A 22,658-nucleotide genomic window follows, 5' to 3' on the forward strand; every position below is an offset into this window, starting at 1 on the left:
CCCTCAGTACATAACCCTCCACTTCCTGTATCCAACTCAGTTTCATTTGTCTAGCTGTCAGGAGTAGCTGGAAGTTTCTGTGCTGGGGCACCTTGTCTCAGCTCTCTTTCCTTTCTTTGGATTTTATTTGAGTTTTTTCTCTCTTTCTTGTTAGCTGTTATTTTACCAGCGTTAGTTAGTTCTTCGGAAGAAGAGGATCATGCGGGCTGCGTCTCGGGCTGACCCCCCTGGTAGCAGGCTGTGGGTCAGTGGTTTCTCAGCCCGCCATCGAGCGTTCAGTCAGGTATCGCTCCTGAGTTATCTGAACGACCCATCCCTGTTCCGTGCAGGGATGCCAGGTGAGGTGGCTACCTCACTGGACGCTGTGCGGTTTCTCAACCCACCTTCTGATGCGTCCTGGATGCGACTCTCCCTGCCTCATGTGCAGCGGTTTGTTCGCCTGTGCGGGTCCCCCACGCCATGTGAGAGGTAAGTGCATTTATGTGGGGACCTGTCTGTCTGGGGGGTGTCAGTCTGGGACTGTGTACCTTGCCCTGTGTTCACACTATTACGTTTTCCCTATCTCTCACATTGCAAGCTGTGGGCTGCAGGAGGGGGGGCTGGCTGCACTCTGTGTCAGTTTTCTGTTTGTGTGAACGGCTGTGTGCTGTGGGGCTTGAGTTTCTCATGCTTGGGGCACATTACAGCGCCGCTGCGGCGGTCTACCATGTTCCTTTTTTGGGCAGATGGTGTGTTTTACTTCTCCCTCATGGGGTGTGGGAGCGGCAGTTTCGGCGCCAAACGGCGCCATTTTGACTGCGATCGCTCCGGCCGCATGTTTTACATGCATGGCGGCCATTTTCTTGTAGCCTCCATAGGCTTTCATAGAGCGCCCTGTATGCCAGCATTTCCTTCCTTCAGGAGCACCGCAGGCAGCAGCAGCAGCACCGATCTCTCCAGGTTCATTTCTTTTTATTCCCTGTATCCTGCCTTGGTATACTTGTCCCTGTGGGGGTCCCTTGTGTGGGATGCCTAGTGTGAGTGGGCTACGATCGCAGCGCTCTCTTAAAGGGGCGGTCACCCATTTATTTTTGCAAGGGCATGGATTTTCAGGAATACTAGTTTCCTGCCAATTTAGGGGGAAGCCAGGGGACTGCGGTTTCCCCCCCCCCCCCCGGGGGGGGGGATTTGGCTGCGATTGTGGCTAGCCTTGCGACTCAGGTGCAAATGCTGGTGGTTGCTCAATCCTCTAAAAGGCCCAGAGTTTTCAATTTCCTCTGTTTCAAGAGGGTGATGGTACTGGGGCTGCTGGGGCAGAGATCTCCTTATCGGGGTCTCGTTCCTCCCGGGACCTTATAGGGTCAGTAATGGAGGCTGAGGTAGAGGGGGTTGATAATTCTCCCCCTGGCTCGTCTGAAGAGCTTGCGCTCATGGATGAATTGGTTGCTTCTATCAAGCAAACTCTGCGTTTGGAGGAGGAAACATGTCCTCCTGCTGCCTTGGCGGCTTATGGGACGCAGAAAAGGCGCATATCATCGCAGATGTTTCCATGCACTGATGATTTTCAGCGCGCTGTGAAAGAACGATGGCGTACTATACGCAAACCTTTTGCTGTGCCAAGTAGGTTTAAGCTGCGCTATCCTTTTACGCCCGCTACTGATGGGCGTTGGTGTGTCCCACCTCCGGTGGACCAGGCGTTAGCAGTTTTGTACAAGTCCACTGCGATTCCTGCTGCAGACACCCCGGTGTTCCGGGATGCCGCGGACAAGAGGATGGAGTCCTTTGCCCGTCGTACCTATTCTATTATGGGTTCTATGTTTGAAAGCTTTATTGCTTCACTTATGGCGGCCCAGGCGGTCGCGAACTGGACGCAGGTGCTTAGGCGTGTCCTGGGGGCTGATTCTGCCCCCCAGGCGACTTTGGATATGGTGGATCAAATCCACCAGGGTGTCATGTATTTGTGTGATGCGGACCTGGATATGGTTCCGTTGGCTGCACGTGTACACAGTGTGGCGGTGTTATCTCGCCGCCTGGTTTGGTTGGAGTGTTGGTCTGTGGATCAATCTTCACGTAGGACCTTGGCCAATCTGCCGTTTGATGGTTCTCGCCTTTTTGGCGAATCCCTGGATGCCCTAATTAAAGGGGTCATGGGGGGTAAGAGCACGCTCTTACCTCAATCCCACTAGACTAAGACGGTTCCTGGAAAACCGAATGATCTTTCGGCCCCCTCAGGGGTCCTTTCGTGCGTTTCGGTCACATTTTTGGGACAAGCTGTCCAAGGGTCAAGGCTCCCGCAAGAAGCCGTGGGCAGGTAAGCAAAGGTCCGGCCAATCCGGTTCTGCGGCCCACTACAGTGCGACCTGAAGGGGCGCCCTCACCCACTTCACAGGAAATCGTTCGATCTGGCCACTAGATCGAGTTTCTCTCTCGGCCGGAGAGCAGATTTTTTCCCTCAAGTCTTCTGTTATCCCCGGAGCGTTTGCGGGACCTGCATCTAGCGGTGCAGGACCTGAGGGCTCAGGGAGTGGTGGTCCCGGTGTCTCATCGGGACAGATTTCGGGGGTTCTATTCCAATCTGCTCACCGTGCCCAGGAAGGAGGGCAAGGTGCGTCCGATTCTGGACTTGAAGGCGCTGTACCGCCTTGTGCGGGTGCGCAAGTTCCGCATGGAATCCCTGCGGTCGGTGGTGGCTGCCCTGGTTCCGGGGGAGTTCATGGCTTCCATCGACTTGCAAGATGCGTATCTTCACATCCCGATTTTCGAGGGTCACCAGAGGTACCTTCGATTCGCCATAGCGGAAGATCATTACCGATTTGTGGCGTTGCCTTTTGGTCTCGCCTCTGCTCCAAGGGTGTTCACCAGAGTGCTGGCACCGGTTCTGGCTTTGTTGAGGGCCCAGGGCATTTCGGTTCTGGGGTATCTGGACGATATTCTGGTTCGGTCTGCGACCAGCCAGAGTCTGGAGAAGGATCTGTCCGTCACGTTGCAGACTCTGCAGGAGTTTGGTTGGACGATCAATTTTCCAAAGTCGACATTGTGCCCATCGGTTCGGATTTCTTACCTGGGTATGATTCTGGACTCTGTCCAGGCGTAGGTCTTCCTGCCGGAAGAAAAACTCGCAGCTCTTCAGGAGGCAGTCAGGTCCCTCAGGGACGTTCCATCTTCGTCCATTCGGACGTGCATGCGGTGTCTGGGATTGATGGTCTCGGCTTTCGAAGCGATTTCCCTTCGCCCAGTTTCACACGCGGGTTCTCCAAGCGGAGATATTGTCCAGGTGGGACGGGCGTCCGCAGTCTCTGGATCTCCAGATGTCATTGAGTTCTCAGACCAGAAGGGATCTTCTGTGGTGGCTTCTATCCCCTTCGGTATCGGGGGGCAAGTGTTTTCGTCCCCTTTCGTGGACGGTGATCAACACGGACGCCAGCCTGTCGGGCTGGGGTGGTGTTCTGGGCGTTCTGTCCACCCAGGGTGTTTGGTCGACGGAGGTATCCTCCCTTCCGATCAACGTTCTGGAACTGCGAGCGATACTCCTCTGTCTTCGTCGTTGGACGGACAATCTTCACGGCTACCCGGTTCGGGTGCAGACGGACAATGCCACGGCGGTGACTTACATCAATCACCAAGGGGGCATCAGGAGTGCCCGGGCGGCTCGAGAAGTGGCCGCGATTCTGTCTTGGGCCGAGACGCATGTCCCGGCAATATCGGCAGGTCACATTCCGGGGGTGAAAATTTGGCAGGCGGATTATCTGAGCCGTCGAACCCTGGACCAGGGAGAATGGTCCCTTCACCCGGCTGTCTTCCAGATGTTGTGCGCGAGGTGGGGTCTTCCGGAGGTAGACCTGTTCGCGTCTCGTCTGAACTACGAAGTACCACGGTTCGTGGCAGGGAGTGCGATCCTCGGGCAGACGCGTCGGACGCGTTGGTTGCCCCGTGGCATCAGTACCTACTGATGTATGCGTTCCCGCCGATTCAATTGCTGTCCAGGTTCCTTCGCGGAACCGACCACGGTGATTCTTGTGGCACCGGACTGGCCTCGCCGGTCCTGGGACGCAGACCTCGTAAATCTGGCAATCGACGCCCCGTGGCGTCTGCCTCTTCGAGAAGATCTTCTGTCGCAAGGACCGATCTTCCATCCTGCTTTACAGTCGCTGGTCTTGACGGCCTGGCTGTTAAAACCGAGGTCCTGAAGAACAGGGGTCTTTCCCCTGCGTTCATTCACACCTTAATAAATGCGAGGAAGTCTTCCTCGGGGAAGGTTTATTACCGTACTTGGAAGGCGTATTTTGCCTGGTGCGTATCCAGGGGTTTCTCTCCTGACACTTATTCGGTGTCTAGGGTGTTGCCCTTCCTTCAGACGGGTGTTGACCAGCGTCTGGCGCTGGCCACGATCAAGGGTCAGGTGTCTGCTTTGGCCGTTCTTTTTCGACGGCCTGTGGCATCTGATTCTTTGGTTAGCACTTTTGTGCGGGGGGTACGTCATCTGATCCCTCCTAGGAGGGAACCTCTTACCCCTTGGGACTTGAATCTAGTTCTATCAGTGTTGCAGCGTGCTCCTTTTGAAAGGTTCAGGGAGATCTCGCTGTCTTTGTTATCCAAGAAGGTCGCCTTTTTGGTGGCTATCACCTCGACTCGACGAGTGTCGGGGCTGGCAGCCTTGTCCTACAAGTCTCCGTGTCTGTTTGTGCATTTGGACAAGGTGGTCTTGCGACCTAACCCTTCTTTTCTTCCAAAAAGGGTTTCGGACTTTCATCTCGATGTGGACATTGTCAAACCTTCGCTTTGCGCGAAGCCGAAGCATCCGACGGAGGTGTTGCTTCACTCCTTGGATGTTGTCCGGGCGATTAGAGTCTATTTCACATCGACTGAGTCTTCTCGCAAGTCGGATGCCTTGTTTGTCCTTCCGGGAGGTCCTCGGAAGGGCATGGCGGCGTCGACTTCTACAATCGCCAAATGGATCAGACGGACCATTGATCAGGCCTATGCTTTGAGGGGGAAAGTTCCCCCTGTACCTGTGAAGGCGCACTCTACCAGATCTCTGAGTACGTCTTGGGCCTGTCGTCATGGGGCCTCTGTGGCTCAGGTGTGTGAGGCGGCGACTTGGTCGACCGTACACACTTTCACGATATTCTACAGAGTAGATGTTCAGGCATCGGCTGATGCTTCCTTTGGCCGCAAGGTTCTTAGTGCGGCAGTTCCCTAGAGCCCTTGTTACGGGTTCTTTGGCTTTTTGGGATTTTTGTTTTTTCCCTGGGTTTTCTTGCTCCTGTTGAGCGAGTGTTTTGTTCTTATGCCCAACTGGTTTCCTTCCTTTGGTAAGGTTCCTTTCTCTGATGGGGAGACGGCGTTGCCTTGGGCGCGGCTGTGTTCTTCCCACCCCTCATGTTTACACTGCTTTGGGACATCCCCATTGGTGATGAATATGAAGTGGGCGGCGACTGTCGGAGGACGTAAGAGAAAACTGAATTTTTGTAAAATCTTACCTGTAAAATTCCTTTCTCTGAGTCCTCCGACAGTCGCCGCCCCCGCCCCTCTTTTGGGGTTTTTTGATGTACTCTCTACTGCTATTCCACTGAAACTGAGTTGGATACAGGAAGTGGAGGGTTATGTACTGAGGGGACCACCCCCTGGGGGTGGGATATGTTAAAAGTCTTTGTACTAACATATTCTATTGCCTAGCTACTCCTACGGAATAAAGGACATAACCCCATTGGTGATGAATATGAAGTGGGCGGCGACTGTCGGAGGACTCAGAGAAAGGAATTTTACAGGTAAGATTTTACAAAAATTCCGTTTTTTCTTCACTTCTGATTCTCCACAACCTTATTCTAGATCAGTCATTCTCAACAAGGGTTCCTCCAGAGGTTGCTAAGGGTTCCTTGAGCTGTGTCTGATGAACCACCTATTTAATGATGCCTACAGATTTCAAGGTTCAGCACCACCTAGCAAAGCCAGCTGTCTTTAAGTGTGGTATTCTGAGCACCACTATAAGGGGGACATTCTTACTATTGACCGCCAATATAAGGGGCATTGTTCCTTTTGACCCCTGATGAATTGGTTTTAGTAATGATTCCTCAAGACCTGAAAATAATTTTTGGGGTTCCTCTTGGTTTAAAAGGTTGAGAAAGCCTGTTCTAGATCTTATTTTTCTTCTCTATTTAGTGTTTGAACAAAAATTCCCCCCCAAAAAAACACAAAAGATTGTGAAAAGGAACATTAGCCTCTGCAACTGCTTGCACAATGGAGGGATTCAATAAAGCATTTGCGTGGGATTGGCACAATAGAAAGTCCCTGCGCCTAATTCATGGAAGCTTTGCAACAGTTCCATTAACAGTTTCAATATGTGCAACGGATTCAGGTAGTTCTTACCTGTACCATTATCAGAATGTGTTGCTAAAGATGCAACAAAAATCGCCAGGTGGTTGCTAAGAAAGCTGGAAGTCATTAAAGGGCATGGGCATCTGCAGGTAGGGGCAAGGGGGGGCAAATGCCCCCCCCCCCCCCCTGGAATCTCAACTTCCCCTTTCAAGTGGTTGTTAAGCCACTTTATACCATCCTGTCTGGTCTGTTTTAATAATCTTGTGTGCCTGTGTTTTTAAAAAATAAGCCGTTACCAGTTTTCAGAGAGTCGAGCACCGCTCACGTGACCCGTCGACTCTCTCCTTTCCCCATCTGACAGCTGCCTGCAGCGGGCGGGGCCGAGGATTCCTCACCGATGTCAGTCAGGAGGGGAGGAGGAGGGGAAAAGAGAGGCAGCGGGTCACGTGAGCAGCGAGTGGCGCTCTGAAAACTTGTAAACAATGGCTTATTTTTTTTAAGACACAGGGGCACACAGGATTATTAAACAGACTGTAGACAAGATATGAAACTTTAAATGAAACTACAGCAGCAGGGGGGGGGGGCACGGACACAGGAGCAGACAAGCAGGGAGGGAGGGGGGATAGAGGACAGGAGAGCTGCGGATGACGGAGGCACGTAAATTGACCACGGTGTCAGGGCTCAGCCGCCATGGTATACCGTGGTCAGTTTACAGCAGGGAGGACATAACCAGGCAGGATCAGCCAGGTATTTTAGGTGATAGAAGGGGCCAAATTACACAGCACAAGCACTGTGCTGTATAACATGCTTTAAGGGAACAGGATACATTTTTTTTTTTTTTAGGTTAACAAATGCTTTAAAAATAAATGCTGCTGTTTGCTCTTTAAATAAGTATAATGACTAAGCCCCTCTCCTTCATGACATTGTTGAAAAGTGGCAGAGCATGGGTGACCTTAAAATGATGCCCCCCCCCCCCCCCCCCTGAAAAAAGTTCTGCGGACGCCCATGTTAAAGGGTTAATTCACCTTTAGTGAAAAACTGCCTATACAAGTAAGGAGAGCCTGTGGATAAAAACAATCTGTACAGCTTTGACTGAAGTTGGACCATGCCCTTGCTATAGGTGTGGGTCATTTATGCACCTCCCTAAGCCTGGCCAAAAAACTCCCAGAGATGGCATCATCCTGTTCTGCCTTGTTGCTAGGATGTTGCTAAGACGGGAGTGTCTTGGGAGTAACCATTCTCACTCATCCCCACCATCACAGGAGTAACCCCTCAAACCCCCGCACATGTGTGATCCACTATCTCCTCCGTTGCAGCATCGCTGAGCTCAAAGCTTCTGCAATAAGCAAGAGAAAGCGCATGAGAGGGGGTTTGAATCCGCTGGGAGTGTCTTAGCAACGTCCTAGCAACAAGGCAGGATGGGATAATTCCATCTCTTGGAGGTTCTCGGTCAGACTTCAGGCGATATGTAAATAGCCTACACCTATCAAAGCCATTATTTATCTTTTGTCAAACCTGCACAATTTGTTATCTACAGGTACCCCTTAACTGCATAGGCAGTTTTTGGTGAACTATGCCTTAACTTCCTCTGGACCAGAAGGTTTTAACCCTTTAAGGACCAGACCATATTTTGTGATACAGCACTACGTTACTTTACCTGACAATTACGTGGTCATGCGACGCTGTACCCAAATAAAATTGATGTCTTTTCCCCACAAATAGTGCTTTCTTTTGGTTAGTATTTGATCACCTCTGCGGATTTTATTTTTTTGCGCTATAAACAAACAAAAGAGTAACAATTTTGAAAAAAAAAAAAAACTATATTTTACTTTCTGCTATAAAACGAAAAAAAAAAAATCTAAATGTTTCATCAATTTAGGCCAATATGTATTTTGCTACATACTTTTGGTAAAAAAAAATCCCAATAAGTGTATATTAATTGGTTTGCACAAAAGTTATAGTGTCTACAAAGGATGCAATATTTTTAATGAATTTTTATATTTTGTATTTTTTTTTTTACTAGTAATGGCTTCGATCAGCCATTTTTAGCAGGACTGCAACATTGCAGTGGACAAATGTAACATCTGATACTAATGGACCCACACCAGTATGCCTATCGCCTGAATAGGTCAACTGAGGATGCAGTTTCCACAGCTCTTCATTCTGCTCTCACCCACCTGGATAAGAGCAATACATACATTAGAATGCTGTTCATTGATTTTAGCTCTGCGTTCAATACAGTTCTCCCCACTGTACTGATCACTAAGCTCAGGGAACTGGGTATCTGCTCCTCCATTTGCAGATGGATTCTGGACTTTCTCACCAACAGACCCCAATCTGTCAGGTTGGGAAACCAGGTATCCTCAACCCTCATTCTGAACACTGGCATACAGCAGGGCTGTGTTCTGAGCCCACTGCTCTACTCCCTGTTCACCCACGATTGTGCTCCTCTGTATAAATCCAACATCTTTATCAAGTATGCGGATGACACCACCGTGGTCGGCCAGATTGAAAACAATGATGAATCGGCCTACAGGGAAGAGATCTGTAATCTGGCAGTATGGTGTGCCACCAATAACCTGACTCTCAACGCCACAAAGACCAAAGAGCTCATTGTGGACTTCCGGAAATCCAACAGCGGGAGACATCTACCAGTCAACATCAATGGAACCGAGGTAGAGCGAGTCTCCAGTTTTAAGTTCCTGGGAGTTCACATCTCTGAGGATCTGTCCTGGCAGCAGAACACGTCAGCTCTAGTAAAAAAAGCACAACGTCTGTATTTCTTGAGAAGTCTCAAGAAATCTCATTTGTCCCCGGGGATTTTAACGAGCTTCTACCGCTGCATCATTGAGAGCATCCTGACCAACTCCATCACTGTATGGTACGGAGGCTTCACTGTGAGTGAACGTAAAGCACTGCAAAGGGTGGTAAAAACCGCTCAACGCATCACTGGCACCCAATTACCTGCCATTGAGCACCTTCACCACAGCAGATGTCTGCGCAGAGCTCATAACATCATCAAGGATTCTTCGCATCCCAGTTATAAACTGTTTAACCTCCTTCCGTCAGGAAGGAGATACAGAAACTTGCGCACTAGAACCAGCAGGTTCAGGGACAGTTTTTTTCCATCCACCATCATATTACTGAACTCAACATTACACCACTAATCATTACAAAACAAACACAAACAAAAGACTGCATGTAACCTCTGTACTACACATGTACATACTACATAGTATATCTTTTCACTCCTCAGTACATCTGCACTATTTATATCTGTATGTATCTTTATCATTACTGTACATTTTGCCCAATATTTCACATTCATTTGTGTATATAATGCATGTGTATGTATTTATATATATATATATATATATATTTTTTTTTTTTTTTTTTTTTTTAATTATGCTAGATGGTTATCTGCACTGTAAATATGCTAGATATTTATCTGCACTTTTGCACGACTACTACATTTTGCACTTCTGGTAGATGCCAAACTGCATCTCATTACTGTGTACCTGTACTATGCAATGACAATAAAGTTGTATCTATCTATCTATCTAAGTGACGCTTTTTGGGGACCAGTGACATTATTACAGTAATCGGTGCTAAAAATATGCACTGTCACTGCACTAATGCCACTGGCAGGGAAGGGGTTAAAATCTGGGCAAACAAAGGTTTAAGGGTGTCCCTAGGGGGTGCTTACTAACTGTGGGGGATTGCACTGATTGGGTTAAGATAGACTTAGGTTCCTGCTTAGCAGGAACACAAGATCTCCATCTTGTCCCCTCGCAGATCCAGGATCTGCCTTGTTTACATAGGCAGATCGTCGTTCTGCCTCTCCTAGAGATGATTGCGGGTGGCCGGCAGACACTGCGTCCTCCGAACCCACTGTTTGACATCCCTGTTAGCAACGGCGCCAACTAGTGACTATTGAATGAAACGACGTACAGGTGCGTTTTTTCACGCAATAGAGCCATACTGCCGCAGTAAATACACTGGCCAAAAAACCCCCAGAGATGGCATCATCCCATCCTGCCTTGTTGCTGGGATGTTACTAAGACACTCCTAGCTGTTTAATGCTTACCCCACCATCACAGGAGAGCTGTCAAATCTGTGTGTGTAGTCCACCATATCCTCCGTAGCTCAGAGCTACTGCGACACGGGACAGAAAGAGCATGCAAGGAAGGTTTAAATCATCCTTTGTGTAGGCACTTATCTACTATTTGGGTGAGGCGGATAGCTTTATGCTATAAGACTCTATATGGAGCTCCTATGCCTTCTTTAAATTTTGGAAGTGTTAAGAGTGTTGAGTTTAATTCTGAAGACTTTATTGTCCCATAAAAATGAGGAAAAGGGCTGCCCTAAGGAAGAAAAGAAGGCTAAGCAGACTTTGACAGGAATGTCCTATAGGGAGGGTAGTACCTGTAGCAGTATGGTAATTTTAGGGTATTAAACCATGATAGGGTAAATGGTTTTTCAAAGCTTCAGTTCTTTACTGATCTTGGTTTGCAAGGGGATAGAATTGGTCTGATTAGGGCTTTGAGGGGTCCAGGGTGATGTACATTTTAAAATATTTGAGTTGGGTGGAAGCCCATTTGAAGGGAAAGTTACTCTTGAGGTTAGAAAGGTTCCCATATTTGTGGAATTCCACTAGGAGACTGGAAAGTGAGGACTCAATGTGTGATCATAAAGATGAGGGCATCCGCGTAGATGGCCACCTTGTGGTGCCCTGAAATTATAAGAGGTAATGGTTGGGTTGTGTCTGATGGTGCATATGAATGGCTTTAGTAGAAAAACAAAAAATAGGGTTGATAGGGGAATCCCTTGCGGATTCCAATCCCTATCCGAAAGTATGCTGATCTAGTTTTATTTACTTTCACTGGAATAAAATGAGGTGATCCATTTGAGAATGTGTTTTGGAATCCCAACTTGACCAATGTCTGTGTTAAAAACTGCCAGTCCACCCATCTGAAAGCCTTATTTCCATCGAAAGATAGTAAAAGCATTGTGGTGTCCCCCAAGCAGGTGGAGCCAGACAGCTTAAAGCGGAGTTCCGGCCACAAAATCGACATAATCGATTTTGGGCCATCCGCTTGCTTTTTGTCACCTGAAAAAGAAAAGGATAGTTACGATTTTTTTTGTTTTTTTGTTTATTTACCTTGTTATTGAAGAAAAATATACTCCCCTTTCTTCCACTTCCTCCCTCTGCGGCCGCGGCCCACACCGTCACTTCCTCTTTGCATTTATTCCTGGGAGCTGAACGTCATCGCTCCCAGGAATCAATGCGCCTGCACCGGTCCCGCTCGTCACTTCAGGTGCGGCGCCTCATTCCCTGCTAAACAGCTTCTGGGCATGCCCAGAAGCTGTGGAGGGATGACGCGCCCGCACCGGAAGTGACGAGCGGGGCCGGTGCAGGCGCATTCTGGGAGAAGAGGACATCGCAAAAAATGGCCTGGTCATTAAGGGGGGTAAAACCTTCCGGGGCTAAAGTGGTTAAAGCAAAAGGAGTGTAGGGTCTAACAGTTTTGAAGCAGTGGTCTCTCCGCAGAGAATAGATTTGTTCCCTGCTAATTGAAGGGCTCTAGCTTTGATTCACAAGGGGGGGTGTGTTGGACCACTGCAGAGAGACCACTGCTTACACACAGAGGGTCCTTCTCTAAAACATGCTGGCAAGGGAACAGAGATCTTCTACTGAGGTCAAACTGAGACGTTGTACACTTTTTGTGTTGATGCACATGCAATGTATTTAGATGTTTTAAACCAGGGGTCGGCAGCCTACAGCCTGCCGGCCGCACACGGCCTGCCACTGCTAAATGTCCAGCCCGTCAGTGCATGTGATGAATTCATGTGCACCCGGCCCGCGCCCACAGAGCGGAGAAGGAAGCTGAATAAAAACACGGGAGAGACACAGCAGCGCTGATAAGACAACGGGAGCTCCTGGTATTACATTTCCAGGTGATTGGTTGCTGGGTGGTCCTAGCAACCAATCACCAGCTTGTTAATATGAAAAATTAACTCCGGAAGCTCCCACTGTCATCAGCACTGCTGTGTGACTCTTCCGTGTTCTCATTCAGCTTCCTGCTCCCTGCTCCCTGCTCTGCTCTGTCTCCCTCTCTGCATGAGGTAAGGTAGGAAAGGGCAGAGCTGTGGGGGGGGGGGCTGTGTAATATGCAGGGGGGGCAGTGTAATATAAAGGGGTCCAGAGGTACAGGGGCTGTGTAATGTAGAGAGCTCTAGAGGTGCAGGGGGGCTGTGTAATGCAAAGGGAACCAGAGGTGTGGGGCTGTGTAATCTAAAGGGGTCCAGCGGTGCGGGGCTGTGTAAAGTAATGTAAAGGGAACCAGAGGTGTAGGGAGCTATAAAGGGAGCCAGAGGTGCGGGGCTGTGTAATGTGTAAGGGGTCCAGAGGTGCAGGGGGCTGTGTAATGTAAAGGGAACCAAAGGGGCAGGGGTCTTTGTAATGTAAAGGGGTCCAGAGGTGCAGGGGGCTGTGTAATGTAAAGGGGTCCAGGGGTGCAGGGCTGTGTAAAGTAATGTAAAGGGAACCAGAGGTGTAGGGAGCTGTAAAGGGAGCCAGAGGTGCGGGGCTGTGTAATGTGTAAGGGGTCCAGAGGTGCAGGGGGCTGTGTAATGTAAAGGGAACCAAAGGGGCAGGGGTCTTTGTAATGTAAAGGGGTCCAGAGGTGCAGGGGGCTGTGTAATGTAAAGGGGTCCAGGGGTGCGGGGCTGTGTAATGTAAAGGGAACCAGAGGTGCGGGTCTGTGTAATGTAAGGGGGTCCAGGGGTGCAGGGCTATGTAATGTAAAGGGAACCAGAGGTGCAGGGCGCTGTGTATTGTAAAGGGAACCAGAGGTGCAGGGGCAAGGGGTTGTGTAATGTAAAGGGGTCCAGAGGTGCAGGGGTCTGTGTAATGTAAAAGGAACCAGAGGTGTGGGGGGCTGTGTAATGTAAAAGGAACCAGAGGTGTGGGGGGCTGTGTAATGTAAAAGGAACCAGAGGTGTGGGGGGCTGTGTAATGTAAAAGGGAGCAGAGGTGCGGGGATGTGTAATGTAAAAGGAACCAGAGGTGCTAGGCAGTGTAATGTAAGGGACCGAGGGGGAGTGACCCTGCAGCAATGTCAGAGCCTCGAGGGAGTGAACCTGCATGCTTCCTCAGGGGGAACTGGCTTTGTATTAGTGAAGCAAAAAAAAAGACATTCCCCTCTGGGTGATCTCTGTACATTGCAAGGATTATAACAAACGTTGTTGCAGATTCCTACATTTTGTTATTCTCAAAAAATCCTTCTGTTTCTCTGTGCTCATGGGGGAAAGTGGGTCTAATGGGAGTGGTTTCAAAATTATCAACCAGCTGTGCACCTGCAGGGCTCTAATGAGGAAATCTGCTAGGCCTGCATCCCTTTAGATGTGTTCCAATAGGGAGTATCTCACCAAAAATGACATTTTTGTTGCAGGGGATGCCAGAAATCGGACTTGTATCTTAGTGCAGACTTCTGGGAAAAATCAGTGAGCCAATCACACAAGCAGGAAATGATGTTTCTGGGTGTGGTCAGTACACATTCTGTACACAAAACACTTCCAGGTAGCCATATTGTATTGCATTTTCAGAAAATTAAAGCGGCTGCATATTGAAAAGGAAAGGTCATTTTTAATAACATTCACCAACAATATGATTTGTGTCACAATTGTATACATTGTGTTATGTTTTCTTTATTTGCTATATTTATCCCCACGAAAGTGGAGTTACCCTTTAAGTGTAAGAAGGTTGCTGACCCCTGTTTTCTTGTCCGTGTCCCATTAGGGAGGTTTCCCCTTCATTTCCCGTGCTGAGATACAACAGAAAGTGATAGAAATCCTATCCAAAGTGAGGGATATTCCACTATTAGCTGTCACTGGAATATTTTTAGATCTTATCAGACATACTCTCATCTCCTTTTCTATTGACACCTGTACAATTTGGGATTTTCCATCATTTTTTGTACCAGTGCCCAATAGTCAGCAGGGCCAATAGAGAGGTTGACTCTACCTAACTAACGCAGCAAAAACATGACAAGGCTTCCAACCCTTCCACAATCTAAAGTATGAAGTACTGGTAATAAATGACCAACATCAAGGGCTATTAAAACTTAGATGACCCACCCCTTGGTTATCACTGACTTCCATTGAAACAACCAAGCAATTATCAGAAAGGTCAGCAATATCAACCCTGGCCATGGCCATTTACTATGGCCAGACAGGAAGTAAGAAATATCTCCCCTAAGGGGACACACAGATATAGATATCTGACAGAAGTTCTCTCTCTTTCCCACCATTTATTTTAACGTTTTCATATTGTCTGTGCCCCTGTTGGAAAGATTTTACACACCATAAGGGCTGCCAGCAGGGGTGGGACAGCCCATACACATGTACAGGGTCAGAGCATCACAAGGGGCCCTGGCAGAGCTGGCACCAGCATATCAGTAGTAGCACCCTGCCCCAATGCCCATTTACTTCCTGCTGCTGCTCAACCTCAGCAACAGCAATCAGTTCTGTAAAGAATATAGGCTGAGCGGCAGCGGCATCCAACGTCAGCTTTAGTAGTCCCCAGACTTCCTCCTCCTCCATTCTTGCCCTCCTCCTTCACAGAATGTTGCGGCCTGGTGGAGCTGCAAGCACATGATTGGTAGCTAGAACCGCCGTTGTCCTAGCAACCAATCTAGCATCCAGCAAGGACAGAACTTCCTCCAGACCGAACTGGACATCCCTGCAGGCAGGAAACTGGGACACAGGGCCGGCTCTGCAAAGGATTTCCAGGTTGACCAGCAGCACTGAGGGGCTCAGGTGAGCTGAATATCCTGCTGTAAAAATGTATTTTCCCCTACCCCCTTATACCACTTCTTCTACCCCCCATACCACTTCATCCACCTCCCTACCGCCTCACCTACCTCCCCATACTGTCTCCCCTACCCCCCATACCGTGTTACCTTCCCCCCATACCGCCTCACCTACCCCCCCCCCATACCAGTGGCAGGTCCAGGGGGGGCAATGGTTCAATTGTCCCCCCCGAAAATATTACCCACTCCAGACTAGTCTAGACCAGTGAATCCCCCAGTGGGTGTCCGAGTCCCAGGCCAGCAGCGGCGGCGGAGCCGAGAGCCTCTGTTGTAGTCCCGCCGCGCCGCTGGCCTATACTGCAGTGCACTGGTTGCTATCGCCTCCCAGCGTCTAGCAACCAGTGATGTCACCTGAGGAGGAGAGCGAGGCCCCAGCATTCATTGTGGAGCCTCCTTCCTCCTCTGCTGCACGCCAAGTGGAGTGTTGGCTCCACCAACCTCCTCTCTCCAGCTACTCCAGGCCAGGCCAGCACAGAGTGTCAGCATACAACCGTGAGTACAATTGAATCAGGAGGCTCTTTTTTAATGATAGAGGCGGGGGGGCTCTGTGGGGACCCTGTGAGGGGGGGCTCTGTGGGGACCCTGATGTGAGAGGGGGGGGCTCTGTGGGGACTCTGATGTGAGGGGGGGCTCTGTGGGGACCCTGATGTGAGGGGGGGCTCTGTGGGGACCCTGATGTGAGGGGGAGCTTTCTAGGGGCCCTGATGCAAGGAGGGGGGCTCTGTGGGGACCCTGATGTAAGAAGGAGGACTCTGGGGACCCTTATGTAAGGAGGGGGCTCTCTAGAGACCCTGATGTAAGGAGGGGGCTCTCTAGAGACCTTGATGTAAGGAGGGGGCTCTCTAGAGACCCTGATGTAAGGAGGGGGTTCTTTGATGTAATGAGGGGAGCTCTAGGGACCCCCATCTAAGTGGGGGGCTCTCTGGGGACCCTGATGTAAGAAGAGGGGGCTCTCTGGGGACCCTGATGTAACAAGGAGGGCTCTTGGGACCCTAATGTAAGGTGGGGGGCTCTGGGGTCCCTGATGTAAGGAGGGGAGCTCTCTAAGGACCCTGATGTAACAAGGAGCAACTCTGGGGACCCTGATGTAAGGAGAAGGCTCTGGGGACCCTGATGTAATAAAGAGGGGCTCTCTGGGGACCCCGATGTAAGGAGGGGGCTCTCTGGGGACCCTGATGTAAGGAGGGGGCTTTCTGGGGACCCCGATGCAAGGGGGGGCTCTCTGGGGATCCTGATGCAAGGGGGGGCTCTCTGGGGACCCTGGTGTGAGGGGGGGCTCTCTGGGGACCCTGATGTGAGAGGGGGGCTCTGTGGGGACTCTGATGTGAGGGGGGGCTCTGTGGGGACCCTGATGTGAGGGGGGGCTCTGTGGGGACCCTGATGTGAGGGGGAGCTTTCTAGGGACCCTGATGCAAGGAGGGGAGCTCTGTGGGGACCCTTATATAAGAAGGAGGACTCTGGGGACCCTTATGTAAGGAGGGGGCTCTCTAGGGACCCTGATGTAAGGGGGGGTGACTCTGGGGACATAAGGGGGAAGAGTCTTTGACGTAACGGGGAAGACTCTGATAAAGAGGGGGGATGGGGATTTATGATGTAACCCGGGGACATTCATGTAAACAAGGGGGCTTGTCCTGACTGCAGCACTCTATCGGTTGTTTTGACTGATAGGCTGGCTTCTGATAAACAGTCCTGCAGTATTTGGTCAGCACATGCAGCCAGTGACTGCAATGCTGATCAGTGTATTCTGACAGTGGGGCAATCCTGCTGTCAGAATATACAGACACAACAGTTTCCCCATTCGCCTTGGAATATATGGATGGGGAAATTTATTCAGTTTATTTTGTTCAGCTGGCTGAATGAAAAATACTGAACCATGTATGGTGAGCTTTACTCATGGCCCCTGTACTCCATACACTACTCATGGCCCCTGTACTCTGTACATTACTCATGGCCCCTGTACTCCGTACATTACTCATGGCCCCTGTACTCCGTACATTACTCATGGCCCCTGTACTCCGTACATTACTCATGGCCCCTGTACTCCATACACTACTCATGGCCCCTGTACTCCATACACTACTCATGGCTCTTGCACTCTATACATTACTCATGGCCCCTGTACTCTATACATTACTCATGGCCCCTGTACTCTATACATTACTCATGGCCCCTGTACTCTATACATTACTCATGGCCCCTGTACTCTATACATTACTCATGGCCCCTGTACTCTATACATTACTCATGGCCCCTGTACTCTGTACATTACTCATGGCCCCTGTACTCTGTACATTACTCATGGCCCCTGTACGCTATACATTACTCATGGCCCCTGTACTCTGTGCATTACTCATGGCCCCTGTACTCTGTGCATTACTCATGGCCCCTGTACTCTATACATTGCTCATGGCCCCTGTACTCTATACATTGCTCATGGCCCCTGTACTCTATACATTGCTCATGGCCCCTGTACTCTATACATTGCTCATGGCCCCTGTACTCTATACATTGCTCATGGCCCCTGTACTCTATACATTGCTCATGGCCCCTGTACTCTATACATTGCTCATGGCCCCTGTACTCTATACATTGCTCATGGCCCCTGTACTCTATACATTGCTCATGGCCCCTGTACTCTATACATTGCTCATGGCCCCTGTACTCTATACATTGCTCATGGCCCCTGTACTCTATACATTGCTCATGGCCCCTGTACTCTATACATTGCTCATGGCTCCTGTACTCTATACATTACTCATGGCCCCTGTACTCTATACATTACTCATGGCCCCTGTACTCTATACATTACTCATGGCCCCTGTACTCTATACATTACTCATGGCCCCTGTACTGTATACATTATGATGTTTTGTATGTTACTTACTCCTCCAGACCCCTGCATTCTACACAGTATGTTGTACATTACATAGCCCTGACCAAGGTATTTATTATCCCAACAGTTGCAGGTTTTAATGAAGATCTTCTTTAAGGTAGGCTCGATGATCAGTTTCTGTGCGAAGTAAAGCATATATGATGGAAACATTTAATTTTTTAAAAATGATCGTTCATTCTGAGGTTTATATGTATCTATAAAACGGTTACCTGTGGCACAGTGATTAGGAGTATTTTGTGGTACAATGACTGTGGTATGTGTGTGCAGTGTATACAGCGAGTAGGCACAGATTCTGTTTTATCGCCCCCCCTTTAAGCCCTTTCTACTTTTAGCTGGGTACACACTTAAAAGAGAAGTATGGGGAAAGTTCTGTAAGCAACAACTTCTTTTCTGACAGTGCCCCTCCCGAGACTAGACTCTGGATCCGCCTCTGCCCCATACCGCCTCACCTACCCCTCATACCACCTCATGAAGGACTTGGTGGGATGGCCAGTGGACCAATTCATTGGGTCGGCCCTGGGGGATGTTGGTGGTCAGGCAGGGGGAGGGGGGCAGGCCTAAAGCTGTGTAGGGGGCCCCAAAATGTCTTATGGCTGCCCTGCACACCTTACAAGTGTGCACAGTAGATGCACTGTTATCTGTAACCATGGCATATCATTTCCTCACCAGCAAGAAAAAAAAATACCATTCACTGGAAACTTTCTGAAAAGTTGTATTTCGACAGAATCTCCTTCATATACAGCAGCTAAGTAGTTAGCACTTCTACCCATGCAGTGCTAGGATCTTCAGTTAACATCTGCATGGAATTTTAATGTTCTCCCTCTGCTTGCGTGGCTTTCCTCCCACGCTCAAAAGACATGCTGGTAGGGTAATTGGGCCTAGTATGCAGTGGCGGCCCGTCCATACAGGGCGCAGGGGCGCCGCCCCCCCCCCCCAATCCATGCGCCTGGCCCCTAATCTGCATGCAGGGTGCCGGATGCATGGATTCCAATTTTTTTTTCTTAGAAGCATGTGATTAGAGCCGGAGGCTTCAAAAAGGGTGGGCTTGGGGTGCAAGCCCACCCAGTTGTGTGACATTAATATGTATTGTGTGCAAATTAATATTCGCTAATGTCTCCCTGTTTCTCAATCAGGAAGCGGGTCCTGAGTACCGATTGGCCGGGAGTCCTAAGACCCGGTTGGCTGCAACTCCTGAATGGTCGAGAGGAGAATCGACTGCCAGGACTTCGGAGGAGACACAGGGGTGAAGACGCCACCTGCATAGGGTAAGTGCAGGGGCTGGCAGGGGGCCTAATAGGAGATCGATCGAGCGATGGGGGGGTTATGTGGTTGGCTAGCTGGGGGGGTTGTCGGCCACCCCCCTAAGTAAATAAAGCACTAGCCGCCACTGCTAGTAAGTGTATGTTCCTGTATGTGAGTAGGAAACTTTGATTGTAAGCTCCTTCAGATCAGGAACTAAAATGACTGGCTTGGGTTGAACTGGATGGACTGATGTCTTTTTTCAACCTCACAAACTATGTAACTATGGACTGAACAATAGCACAGTGGCTAAGTGGTTAGCACTTCTGCCTTGCAGTACTAGGATTGTCAGTTTGAATCCCAACCACGGCTCTACCTGCATGGAGTTTGCATGTTCTCCCTGTGCCTGCATGGCTTTCCTCCCACACTCCAAAGACATGCTAGTAGGTTAATAGGCCCTGATATGTGTATGAATGTACTGCAAGTTAGGGAGCTTAGATTGTAAGCTCCTTGAGGGCAGGGACTGAAGTTAATGTACAAAATACATAAATATATGTAAGACATATGTGGTGCTGCTGCCCTTTTTCATAGAGACATCCAGCATGTGCAAGATCTATGTTTACTGTATTTTACCACTGCCTTGCTAAAGAAGCTGAGGGTAAAGGTGATGGACTGTCATAGGTGTGCGCACAGGGTGTGCCAGGTGTGCCTGAGCACACCCTAATTACCCTGTGTGGTGCATATTTCCCCTGTTTGAACCCCTGATATTTCAGCAAAGCCCCCTAACGGCTCCTACAATGTTTATAAAAAATACTAAAAATAACAAAATTGTAAAATATAATAAAAATAAAAACTACTGACACCATCTACTGCCCTCACACCACTCTCTGCCCTACTGACAGCGTCCACTGCTCTACTGACACCATCAGTATATATATACACACACACACACACACACACACACACACGTATGTGTTTGAGCTTTGAGGTGCACACCCTAATGCAATAGGCTGTGCACACCTATGTGGACTGTCCAAGCATTTCTCCAGACCTAAACCCTATTGAGCATCTGTGGGGCATCCTCAAACGGAAGGTGGAGGAGCGCAAGGTCTCCAACATCCACCAGCTCTGTGATGTCATCATGGAGGAGTGGAAGAGGACTCCAGTGGCAACCTGTGAAGCTCTGGTGAAATCCATGCCCAAGAGGGTTAAGGCAGTGCTGGAAAATAATGGTGGCCACACAAAATATTGGCACTTTGGGCCCAATTTGGACATTTTCACTTAGACATTAATGGCTGTGTGTTGAGTTATTTTGAGGGGACAGCAAATTTTCACTGTTATACAGTGCCCGGACAAGGTCATCCAGCGCCCAGGGCAAGGATGCCAAACTGCGCCCCCCCCCCCTCTCTTAGGTTTAGGGTCAAGGTGCCCCCCCATCCCTGCAATAAACCATTGCGCCCAGGGCAACCGTCCCTCCTGCGCAGCCCTGCTGTTATACAAGCTGTACACTCACTACTTTACATTGTAGCAAAGTGTCATTTCTTCATTGTTGTCACATGGAAAAGATATAATAAAATATTTAAAAAATGTGAGGGGTGTACTCACTTTTGTGAGATACTGTATATGTAAAGTGCTGTGTAAATTGTAGGCACTATATAAATACCTGTACTAAATAAATAACCAGTAACACAATCCCACACTATCAATTTACTATACGGGTGTACCCATAGATACATAAACGACAAAACAATATGGACACCCACGAAATGAAAGTAACTGACTTGGAAAGTCCCCAGGCCTTCAATGAAAGCAACAAAAGGTTGAAATGCAGGAAGAGAGACGTGAATCTATACATTAAAACAAGGATTTTTTATATAGGGGGGGGATACAGAAACAGTGGGTGAAGGGGTTAAGTTTGGCGCGCTAACGCAAAAGCGGTGAAAGGGAAAGGAGGAGAGGGGGGATGGTACGTATAGAAGAACAGGCATGCACAGAATTACCCGTACTTACCCAGAGGGGAAACAAAGCATAATAATTTGTAGATTGTCGAGGGAATCATGCTGACAAAAGGCCTCGATGTCACTGTAAAAAATAGTTTCTAGAGATCAGACGTCTTGCTGGAAAATCGCTGCAAATGAACGACCCTCTGCCCCTCTCTGTGTCTCCAAGCCCCCTCTAGTACAGGAATTACCCCTCTCTCTGTATCTTCTTGCCCCCTCTAGTTCAACAGTTACCCCTCTCTGTGTCTCCTTGCCCCCTCTAGCACAGCATTTACCCCTCTCTGTGTCTCCACGCCCCCTCTAGTACAGCATTTACCCCTCTCTGTGTCTCCACGCCCCCTCTAGTACAGCATTTACCCCTCTCTGTGTCTCCTCGCCCCCTCTAGCACAGCATTTACCCCTCTCTGTGTCTCCTCGCCCCCTCTAGTACAGCATTTACCCCGCTGCTCACAGATCCTCTGCTCAGTGCGATGGGAGCTCTGTCTCACACTCTTTCACTTTCACTTTCCAGGAAGTTGGCAGCTTACTGTATATCACAATACGCAGCAATTGTCCAACCACCTCTGTGCAAGGCTGGGCCTCCAGGGGAGACTTGGCTGATGCGCAGCCTCATAGCTGCAGGTGGACTACAAATCCCAGCAAGCCCTGGGAGCCTACTAACCCTTGTTTTCCTGCAGTAAAGCACATGAATTTCACTGCATCAATATACACTCATCGGCCACTTTATTAGGTACACCTGTTTAATTGCTTGGTAACACAAATTGCTAATCAGCCAAACACATGGCAGCAACTCATAGTATTTAGGCATCTAGACGTAGTAATGACGGCTTGCTAAAGTTCAAACTGAGCATCAAAATGGGGAAGAAAAAGGATTTAAAGCAGAGTTCCAGCCTTTTTTTGTTTTTTAAATCACCCCTGTGATAGTCACCAATTATGTATTAAAAGTCGGCACATGCTACATCTAACAATGTTTTCTGTGTTATTAACCTCTTGCCGACCGCTTACTATATGTAGCAGGATTTCCAGGCATTGGGCCTGATGTGGGTCTGCCATGGTTACCGGTGACCCCTTCAGCCCATTTAAGCTGAATACCCAAGTGAGAGATTTGAGTCAAAGACCAGTCCGGCATTTTTGGTTTGTTTTGTTTATTTTATATGGGGATGGGAGAAGGGAATGAGTGGGATACTCCTCTGACTCAACTAAGTACAAATGGGACACTTTGTCGAAAAAAATGCCTTTCAGCACTGTCTTGACGCCGGCTGGATGCCGACCAGCGCTTGCTGGCGCTTGAAAAACACTGACTTGCTGTACTGTACTTGAACTTGACTTCTGACACTCTGGTTAGCTCAAAAGTCCCGG

The 22,658-nt window shown here is 49.1% G+C and overlaps 1 protein-coding gene across 2 annotated transcripts in view; it reads right to left on the reverse strand.

The window, feature by feature from the left end:
- The window catches only part of TAPBP (TAP binding protein), a 47,710-nt gene extending 25,939 nt beyond the window's left edge, over positions 1 to 21,771 (reverse strand). Inside the window, exons 1-3 of one of the 2 annotated variants that reach the window (XM_082262571.1) lie at positions 21,739 to 21,771; positions 21,528 to 21,617; positions 21,310 to 21,443 (exon numbers count right to left, since the gene is read on the reverse strand). In XM_082262571.1, the coding sequence (XP_082118697.1) occupies positions 21,310 to 21,358 (49 nt within the window). In that variant the 5' untranslated portion in view covers positions 21,359 to 21,443; positions 21,528 to 21,617; positions 21,739 to 21,771. Of the gene's footprint in view, positions 1 to 21,309; positions 21,500 to 21,527; positions 21,618 to 21,738 lie in introns of those variants that run through there. The other variant, XM_082262570.1, reaches the window with a different exon arrangement.
- Positions 21,772 to 22,658: the final 887 nt, after the last annotated feature.

The sequence above is a fragment of the Pelophylax lessonae genome (assembly GCF_965119305.1).
Source record: "Pelophylax lessonae genome assembly, chromosome: 7".
NCBI classification, from domain to species: domain Eukaryota; kingdom Metazoa; phylum Chordata; class Amphibia; order Anura; family Ranidae; genus Pelophylax; species Pelophylax lessonae.